The sequence below is a fragment of the Panicum virgatum genome, chromosome 5K (assembly GCF_016808335.1).
Source record: "Panicum virgatum strain AP13 chromosome 5K, P.virgatum_v5, whole genome shotgun sequence".
In the NCBI taxonomy this organism is placed as follows: domain Eukaryota; kingdom Viridiplantae; phylum Streptophyta; class Magnoliopsida; order Poales; family Poaceae; genus Panicum; species Panicum virgatum.
The window spans coordinates 56280411-56290395 of NC_053140.1; the positions used below are offsets into that span (position 1 = coordinate 56280411).

At 47.2% G+C, this 9985-nt stretch overlaps 1 protein-coding gene across 3 annotated transcripts; it reads right to left on the reverse strand.

The window, feature by feature from the left end:
- Nucleotides 1-1973: 1973 nt before the first annotated feature.
- Nucleotides 1974-9626, reverse strand: LOC120708813 (serine/threonine-protein phosphatase 7-like). 3 transcript variants are annotated; one of them, XR_005689484.1, is made up of 9 exons: nt 9416-9626; nt 8131-8274; nt 6652-8017; nt 6201-6572; nt 5571-6116; nt 3928-4425; nt 3309-3455; nt 2958-3226; nt 1974-2873 (listed from the first exon to the last, which is right to left on the reverse strand). XR_005689484.1 is itself a non-coding variant. In XM_039994232.1 (8 exons), exons 2-8 carry the CDS (start codon nt 6516-6518, stop codon nt 2796-2798), a joined length of 1695 nt encoding a protein of 564 aa, XP_039850166.1. In that variant the 5' UTR covers nt 6519-6572; nt 6652-6825; the 3' UTR covers nt 1974-2795. The 3 variants fall into 3 exon arrangements, 2 of the variants coding, with proteins under 2 accessions (XP_039850166.1, XP_039850165.1); XM_039994232.1 differs by lacking the exons at nt 8131-8274; nt 9416-9626 and having other exon boundaries at nt 2958-3036; nt 3198-3226; nt 6652-6825; XM_039994231.1 differs by lacking the exons at nt 8131-8274; nt 9416-9626 and having other exon boundaries at nt 2958-3010; nt 6652-6825.
- Between the last annotated feature and the right edge of the window lie 359 nt (nt 9627-9985).

Here is a 9985-nt window from a genome sequence, read left to right on the forward strand (position 1 = left end):
ATGCCGATGATTACGAGCGCGCGACCTCCGGTCTGTGCCGCAGAACTGCAGAACCACAGTGCATGAGGAGCTCGCGGTCGACACTGGTGTGGCAGCTCACGGTGGTGGTCACGACGGCGCCGACGAGCCGCGCAGGCCTGTGCACCAGCACGGTGGACGGAGACTGGAACGCACACCTGGCTTGTATTGCGCTCGCGTTCGAGGCCGTGGTGGCGAAATTCTGGTCCACGATCCCGACCAGATAGCCAGCGGCGCGTGGTGCCTGACGACCGGGGGTGGACGGCAGATGAAATACCGTCCGGGCGGACGGTATTTCAAATACCGTCCGCCCCCTGGCCTCTCGTGGCCGTTAGATCGCATCTGTACGGCCATCTACCGCCTTCGGATTTCGGAAGACAGCGACGGCCCCTTCCTCCTTCCTCGCTCGACTGCTGTTCTCCTCGACATCGCACTGAGTTCCGAGCCGCGCGTCGCCCAACGAGCCAGAGTCCCAGCAGCCAGGCCGTGGCCCGTGGCATCCGACTCGACCTGACCAAAGTCGACGACCGCGGTCTCCTCGCGGCGGCCGACCGCGTCCGCCGCGCCGCCGGGGGAGCGGCCTCCTGGCCGGCTCGCCGCGGTCACGGCGCCCTCCGCATCGACTGCCGTTCCTTCTTCCTCGCTCGACTGCCGTTCTCCAAGACGACGCGGCGAGCTGCGAGCCTCCGGTGCGTCGCGCGTCGACCAACGAGCCAGGGTCGAGTGGCCGCAGCAATTACTTCGGTGGCTGCGAGAGCTTCGTAGGCAGGTGGGGTGCTTATCCCGCCGCCGGACACGAGAGAGGTGGAACGGTGCGGTGGTGCCTTGGCCGGCGCGGTCCCAGCCGTTCTGAGAATTTGAGTTCTCCAGCGAAGGAGAGCCGAGCCTTTGACAAAGCACGACGATGAGGCTACTAGCTGGCTTCTTCCGCGACGTTGACTCGGACGCCACGACGACTGCTGTGCTGCCGCAGCTAGCCAGCGTGCGCTCGCGGCCGCACGGTGATCTTCGGAGCATCCTCCAAATGACCTACCCGTCGTGTCAATCGACCGCCATGAACCATGCGGGAGCCACAGCTGCAACACCGCGTGCTTCTGAATTCGACGGCAATGTGGAGTTTGCCTCCGGCAAGGCGAGAGCAGCAGACAACTAGTAGTCCAGGAAGGCACGAACACAGCCAGCCGGAGCCCGCAAGCTGGATGCCAATGATGCCGAGCGCGCGACCGCCTGTGCGTGCAGCAGGCAGCATGACCTCAGTCCTCAGTGCTTGAGGAGCTCGCGATCGACGTATCTGTGGTACTAGCTCACGGTCGAGGTCACGGGTCACGACGGCGCCGACGACGAGCCGCGCCGGACGGTGCAGCAGCGCGGGGAAAGGGGCCTGGAACGCGCACCTAGCATGCTATACGGGCTCACGGTTGAGACCATGGCGGCGTGGTTCGCGGCCAGCGGCGCGAGCCATCTGATCTCTTGGGAGACGGTAAAATAAAAGGTTAATTGGATTGGTACTATTACAACTTTCATAAATTGGAAATATACTACTACAATTTACTATATTGGAGATATACCACTAGGATACCTCTTTTCCCTCCTGAGGCCCACCCGCAGGGTACAGCACCTTATTTTTTTTTTCCGTATGGACGTGTATACCCTCCATCAAAATCCATCTGCTCTGTCCCGCGCGTCGCGACTCCTGCGTCGCGACGAACCCACTGCCGCCGCCCCACAGTAAATACCTGCAACACAGCGACCTCCAGTGCAGGCGCCGCCTCCAGGGAGAGCGGGCGGCGGGGCGGCCTCCAGGGGGCGGCGACGGCAAGGGGTGGCGACTCGCGCAGGGGGGCGACGGGATAGATGGATTTTGATGGAGGGGTATACACATCCATATGGGAAAAATACAATGAGTTGTACTCTACGGGTGGGCCTCAGGAGGAGAAAGAGGTATGCTAGTGGTATATCTTCAATATGGTGAATTATAATAGTATATTTCTAATTTGTGAAAATTGTAATGGTACCAATCCAATTAACCCTAAAATAAAAGAAGATACCGACCGCGACCGGACCGGGTGGACCGTGTTTGAATTACCGTCCACTCCCTGCGCCTCATGTGGCCGTTAAATCGCGCTCGGCCGCTGTTCCTGTTTCTCCTCCGATCCTCGACGCGCTGAGCGCCGATGATCCGTGCGCCGCCCAACATAGCAGAGCCCGGTCGTCGTAAGAATCTCCACCGATGGGCGATGGTTGCGGGGGACATGATCTCCTGCCAGAAAACAATCCCACATTGCGCCGCTTCCACAGTTGCCAACAGCACAGCAGGATAAAGGTGTCTAGTGAGCCATCGACAGAGTTTCCGGCCTGTGGCGATGGAGCTGGTCGCGTTCGGTGGCATCCGATCTCACTTGGACGCCCAGACGCTCCCAAAAGGACGCTGAAAAGGGGCAGAAGAACAGCAAATGCTCCACAGTCTCAGGTGCCCCGTACAAAGATCACAAGTAACATCAACGATATTTTTTCTGGAAGAGATTTGTTTTGCATTGTAGGCTGCCATGTAGGAGCAACCAGGTGAAGAATTGGACCCGGGGTGGTGCTCTCGAGTTCCAGAAAGTGTTTTTTGTCTGCTGACTTGGGTCTCTGCTTGCATTGATCATCCTGTACAGTCCCGAGGTGACCAGTGTCCCATTTTCTGCTGCAAAGGCCAAAGGGGGTAGTCCTCCGGTCTTCTGCAGTGGTGAGAACGACCGGTCTTCTGCAAAGTAGAATACGTGATGCATGCATCTTCAATCTCGATCCATGGCAGAATAATCAAGTTCTTCATCGGAGTCCATCACTTCCTTGTAGTCGTAGTATGCAGGCGCCTGCATCAAAGGTAGATACATGTCAAATTGTTGCCTAAATCTGGCCGTGTAGTAAACATGCATTGCTGATTTTGATTCACATACCTCTAGGCGCGGTTTGACAGACTCAAAGCTGCAGAACATTGGTGTGGCAAAATCTGGAGCACGGAGCACAAGATATGCTTAGGGATGCAAGTGGGTACCCATTGGTGTTTTTGGGTTTCTCATGTTAGTTCATTTTTTCTCCTAAATTAATTACGTAGCATGCCACTCTAGTTCATTTTATCAAATTTTGGGTCGACCCAATGACCCCAAAAATGTGGGACTTGCATCCCTAGATATGCTCCGAGGTTATTGTACCGTTCCTCTGAAGCCTACATTGAAATATTGACATGATGATGTTATCCAAACGGCATGCTTAGTAATGTTAAAAGAACTACGACAATAAGTGCTAACCTGAAACTGTGGATAATCAGGTGCACCGAAAACAGTAATCAACTTCCCAGAATTCACCTGATGATCAATTGTGAATCCATTATTCATTCCTGAAAGATCAATACGCTGGTCCCTTGCATCTGGTCCTTCATGGGACCTAACAATGAGCTGTAAAAAGATATACAATAAAATAAATGAGTTAAATTGAGCCTGTAACAAAATATCAATCAGTTTCCTCGGTAGGGGCTAGGAAGCTCGCTTGTATCGGTTGGCCCTGTATTTCGGTCACTAGTACAGTAGCTCTGCCATGGTAGTACTCTAGTCTAGTGATCACAGGGCATGTTTTCGTCGGTTGTCTCTTTTTGCTGTATAGTCCTATAGTGATCACTCGAGGTGTGCGTGCACCCCTAATGGCCCGCGTTGTAAAAACTCTTTGTATGTTTCATTTCTTCTTAATGCAATGATACGCAGCTCTCCTGCGTATTCTCGGGAAAAAAACATGTTGTGTGGCCGAATCCTTGTGCAAAGTCTAGTAAACCTATTAGAGCCTTTCAGCTAGGTATCAGCGAAAATCTATACAAAAGAATAGACATCCAGCCTACCTTTAACTGCAACATAATATAAAATGGCAAGAACAAACCTTGAGATTGTTTTCCAGCATAAACTTCTCAGTCATATCAGGACCCCATAATAAACCAAGACCACCCCTTGCTTCATTCTGCGAAAGACCCATCTCTACTGAAGGATCAGACCAAAGAATATCGCCAGGAATTAGATTAGAGCCTTTCCATGGAGGATCAAGCACATTCCTTCTTGCCTTTGACAGGTCTTCTAAGGATCCAAGCTTGAGGGTAGATGGGACAATGCTGGAATTAGCTGTGCATTTACGGACTCGTTTGTGCTTTTTCTGTGGCATGTTCATCATACCACGGAAGAGCCCTCCATGAGCTGTATAAACACATCCAGCTACAACTGATGCCAAAGGAAGGTCTTGGAAGCATTTCAAAACTAGCTGATAGATTTGGCTGCCATCATCTACATATTTGGTGAAAAGTTCGTTTTTGAAACCATAAACTGAAGTGCAGTACTTTGATTCATGATTGCCACGGAGGAGAAACACAGAGTTTGGTAGAAAGACCTAGTAAATTAAGATAAACACATGAGTTAAACAAAATGCAACGAATATATTATGTTTTGTCATAATATAGTAATACACAACGACGACTTTCTGAGAAATTTAACAGAAAAAACTATTACAGGTGCACCTGTCTTCAACGACATTTCCCATATGGGCGTATATATCCTTTATAACGTGACATCTACAGATGGATGCAACTAGACAGATCACAGTTTGTAAACGGCATTCTTCTGTACTAGAATTGAGAATTTGAGATAGCTGGTAACATGACTATTGGCTAAATGATTGTAAAAGAAACAGCAACAGATGATTGGACTTAGCAGTTGAGAAAACAGCACAAGAAATTGCTGATGTCACATACAATATATACAGAGTCCCTCAATGATCTTGGGTAAAACTAGCTGGGAATAACTTATATCCAATTTGCCAAGGTTGGTTTCTAGCAGGCTTAAAAGGTACTGTTTAGCAGCAATTGAAGTTCAAGCCACGCTCTCAGCAATTCCAAAGGGTCTGTGGTGTCTCACACTAGGGCATGAAAACACATCTCACTTTGGGAGAATAAAATTTGTCCAAACCAGTCACTCCAAGTGGTTCTCCTTTGCAACAAAAACCATAAGAACCCTGAATGATCTGAAAATGGCAGAATACTGGAGAAGCTCCCTTCTGCTAACACTGACATGCTGCGAACTCAGTTTTAAAAGCGTGATTGAATGGAACACAGGTGATGATCACCACATGCTCATGATTGTTAGATCCATGATCATAACAAGAAAGTTTTTCGTTGCTACAAGATGAACAGCCACATGTGTGCTGTGCAAATGCATGGTTTCAGATGAGAGATGCCCCCTCCAAATACAAAACTTCTTACTCATTGTTTTTCTAACATTGCTAAATACCATTCTTAGTTTATTTAAACGAGAAGTCTGGTTAATTTCTGGCTGCTACGAAAAAGAACTCTCCCTCCCTCTTCCTCCAACATGTTACATTCTGATCTATTGCATTGGTGGAGAAAATGTCAATCTATCTATCAGTTGCATTTTATCGTTTCAATCAAATATTTCAATCTAGTAATGGGCAAAAGGTGAGAAAAGATAGAACCTGTCATGTTAAAACGACAAAGAGCAAACAATGTAGATTAGAATCACCTTCCATGCCAGGAGGAGAAGGAAAGTTTCAAGGCCCCAGGAGCCACGGTCTACGTAGTCACCATTGAACACAAAAATGCGGCTTTCAGATGGAAATCCTGCAGCTTGGAGGAGGAGGATGGCACCATGGAGCTGACCATGGATATCACCAACAATGGTAACAGTTTGGTCAGCTCGAGGATCAACTTGAATGCAATTCGGTTCACGGTGAAGGAGGTTTGAGGCAGTGAGCACAAGCTTTTGGACAACTGAGAAGGGGAGGACATCAGGAAGTTGTTGAGGAGGGAGGTTGCGGGAGGACCAATCAAGCATGTTGGAAAAGTCAGCCACCCATTCTCGTGTTAATATGTCATCTTTGGGCCAACGGACAGGCTTGTTGGGAGAACATGCCAGAGTTGGTATAGTTTGGCAGGCCTGTTCAACCTCAGATGGAAGCAAAGTTTTATCAGCTGCTAATGACTCTGTAGCTGGTGGAGCTAGAGGACAAATTGGTCCATTCCTGGAATCATTATGACATAGTCCTGCTGGATCCAATCTACAGTTTATCTGCATAAAATCGAAAAGATGTCAGTAAGTTATGCTGGATGATGGAACATGAACAATCTATGCAAAGGGAGGGGATATATTCACCACATTAATCTCGTTCTCTGGAAAATCAAGAGTGAACTTGTTGCCTAGAAACTCGGAGCCTGAACTATTAAGCCAACCAGTTTCTTTTCGTCTTATTAAATCCATCAAGGATATCTGTGAGTTGTACAAAGCATGATACTCTTCGTCTGTGAATTGTAATGTCTGGATTCCTGAAAGAGGCTCTCTATCAGTTGCTATCGAGTCTATGTCAAAAGGCAGTCCCGCTTCCTGGAGTAAGCGGTCAAATTTGTCACCCTCCCCAAGATCAATGAAGTGGCCTCGACATGATTTCAACAGAATCTTTCCATCAGATATCATTCCTCTTATAACAAGGTTTATCCCAAGCACTGCTTCCTTGAAAGCCCTGAAACTCTGCATCCAAAGCAAGGTGTGAATAAATTACTAAGATGAAGTACTTGATAAACCTATGAACTTGCAGAACTGCACATACCTGCCGTGCCCATTTATCGCCATGCTGCACATATGTAATAGAATCGACTGGATCAGATGGCAAAGGCTGGGGTTCATCTACATGCCTCACATGATAATGCTTTCAAAAAACATTACGCTTGCCAAACTGTCCAAACCACTTCAAGTATGTTGGTCTAGTGGTAATATCATACTGCCGCACCTCATTCACCAATTGGTCTCTTGGCCTTTTCCCATGGCCTGATGTATTCCTCCCATTTCTCTGCCCAATTTGTACCTTCCGCTGATAAGCGGGTTACTCTATTATGAAGACTAAGGTGGATGTCCCAGCTAAGAGGATCTGGAGGTGGAATGTGCTGAAATAACCCAAACTGACGCATGACTCTGTCAGGATAATGCGTTTCCACTATCCAGAAGTGAATGAGTGGTATTTTCGCTGTCCAAATCTCACTATCTGTTTGCACCACAGCTGGCAAAAGAGAGATGCACCTTTCATATGGTAACCAATTCACAAATTCATCAAGTATAGCATTAAGTTCGTCTCGAGGGCTGCCCATCCCAGCATTGTGTGGACTATTGGGGAATTTAAGAGCACCTGTCCAACATCTCCCATATGGTTGACAAGACTCAAGATCTGCCAATCCCCATGATGTGAATGGATCTTTGGGTATGGGTCGACTGACATTGAGACGAGTCCATGACCACATCTGCAGTAGCATTAACGGGCAAGTGATACAGATAGTTTTGCTCTGGGCAGCAGTTGACAAAGATCGGTACAGGACAGCTAGAACTGCTGCTCCCCAATTTAACTTTGGTGGGTCATGTAAATCTCTCAGAAACTGCAGGTACATAGCTGGCACGCCGTCTCCAGTGCTGTCTGGAAAAAGCACAGATCCTAGCAAATAAAGGGTAAACGCACGTGTGTGCTGATCTATTTGGTCCTGGGTAGGGTTTTGTGGCAGCTCACTGAATTCATCTTTCAACCATCGCAAGCGAAGCCTGAATCGAGAATACTTGACAACTCTTATCCCATCTTTTCTCCGGGACTTCATTTTCCATATCTCATTTGTACAGGGTCTACCTAGATCTTCCTCAATGGCACTGCTCCAATTCTTCTCACACACACCAGTAATTGGGTGTCCTTCGATAGGTAATCCTAATAGACAGCCAACGTCTTGTAGAGTGATAGTCATCTCACCCACAGGAAGATGAAATGTTGCTGTTTCGGGTCTCCACCTCTCAACAAGTGCAGTAATAAGACCTTTGTCAATTCTTATATCTCCCAAACGAGATACATAATAAAGTTCCGATTTCTTCAGACCTGGTCCATACAAGTCATTGTATGGCATCTTGAGATGGTGAGCTATACATTTTAAACAAACCTTAGCCTGCATAATCGAACGGATAATTGTTAATTAAACTAACATCTAGGTACAAACTGATTGGAAACAACTTTCCAATAATTCTAAATATAAAGTAATATACCAATTCAAACCCTTACATTATCACAAACTTTTGACACCCGATGCTCCGTAAATGGCATCTTCAACAGGGAACTAAACGGCTGAAGATTGAGATCAGCAGCCTCCCCCACATTTGCCTCATCCAATGCATTTGTTGCTCTTGAAGAACTTGCCATCTTCAACTGTTGGTAATCACAAATAATATAATTAGAATAAAATAAGTATAAAACGGAACAAAAGGAGATCTGTAGGGAAGTTGGTTATGTAGAAACATAGCTTTCGGTATTCACTGAAAGGAATGTAACTTTTCTGTCTTTAGTTGTATTTTATGTATCATCATAAAAGTTGAAGCCCTCATTAATGCGAGCTCCTCCACATGCTAACCATGTCATTGTGATAACAGATAGATGGGATAGATTTACGGCTGAATTTTTTCCTTTTATTTACATACTAATCATGGTAGCTTCTATTCTAGTCAATGTGGGTTCTAATTTCCATCTGGAGCCTGATTTACAATATCCTATACTCTGACTCTGCATTCAAATGGGGGTAAAAATGCTTGGTGTCCAATCAGATATCCATAGAGAATACACAGTATTAGTTTACCATTTTTTAATACATATTTATAAACCAGTTGCATCTCTGGTAATTCTGAAATTACTTGAATCAGTATTGCTATGAGATCCCCTCTCTAGTACTATGAGATCCCCTCCCTAGTACTGTATGTTCCCTTGCCGGTTGCCACTCCAGTTGGTTTACTCCCAAAGACATGATTAGTACCACCAAAGCTTGAATCTATCATTCCATCCCCAACTCCTAGTCAGATTACTACCTCCCCCAGGATATGTCCAGTTCAATTAGAATCTACTCCCTCCGTCCAGAAATGAAAGACGTATTTTGTGTAACACTGAAGCATTTGAAAAGAAAGGAAGGGTGATACTTGTTAAACAAAGCTGCTTGTGGAGCCACCACGTATAGCTGTAGTTTCTGCCCCATCCAATACTTTCTCACTGGTCCTATTTGACATGGACTCTTCCAGACCAAACCCCTAGAACCAACCCACACTAAGCAAGCCAGGTCATTCTACTCTCTCCCTCTGAGCATCTCTGCACACGCCCTAGAAAATCAACGCGGATACAAGCTCATCCGCATCTAGTGCCCCTCTCAGTTTTGAACACAACCGGAACAGGGTACGCAGGCACAATCACCGCAACAATCAAGCGCATTCGTATCCAACGGCGTCATGGGCACCGGGGAGCTTTGCTCAAGCACATTGAACGAGCATCGGGAGGTAGGGGAAGGGGACAAATTGAGGAACCTCACCTAGTCCAATCGAGCAAAAAATCGTGACCAAAGCAACAGGATCCCCACGCCGAGGAGATGATCGGCGGCCGCCGGCCCGCGGCACCGTGGTTGGAGCGGGGCGGAATGTTGAGGCCCGCGGCGCTGTGGTTTGAGGGGGATGATCCCCACTGCCGAGTGAGGGTGAGAGTGAGAGTGAGGGTTTAGGGTTCCGCGGATTTTGTTCGAAATCGAAATGAAGTCCTGCGCGGTACGGGCGGCCAAAACTGAAACTGTGCGTGCAGGCGTGCACGCGGCGCACCGGTCCACCGGGCGAGAGAACGACACAACTCGAGGGCGCGCGGGTGGGTGCTCACTGCCCGTGCTCAGCCTGTTCTGTGCAGTGGTTAGGCCTTAGAAAAAAAATTATTTGTCACATCGAATTTTTAAATATTACACGAAGCATTAAATATAATTAAAAAATAATTAATTACATAATTTAACTGATTGATATGAGATGAATTTCTTAAGTCTATTTAGTCAATAATTTGCAACAAGACAGTGATGTCACACGATTTCTCAAGGGCCGTTGTCACTCTTTTTTACTCTCTT

Bases quoted from the DNA above. Each gene is read 5' to 3' on its own strand.
- LOC120708813 (XM_039994232.1), bottom strand. From the start codon at position 6,518: ATGATATCTGATGGAAAGATTCTGTTGAAATCATGTCGAGGCCACTTC. The intron at 4,426-5,570 runs GTGATTCTAATC...TTAATTTACTAG, and splicing joins TTCTCCTCCTGGCATGGAAG to GTCTTTCTACCAAACTCTGT. The intron at 3,227-3,308 runs GTTAGCACTTAT...ATTTCAATGTAG, and splicing joins CTGATTATCCACAGTTTCAG to GCTTCAGAGGAACGGTACAA.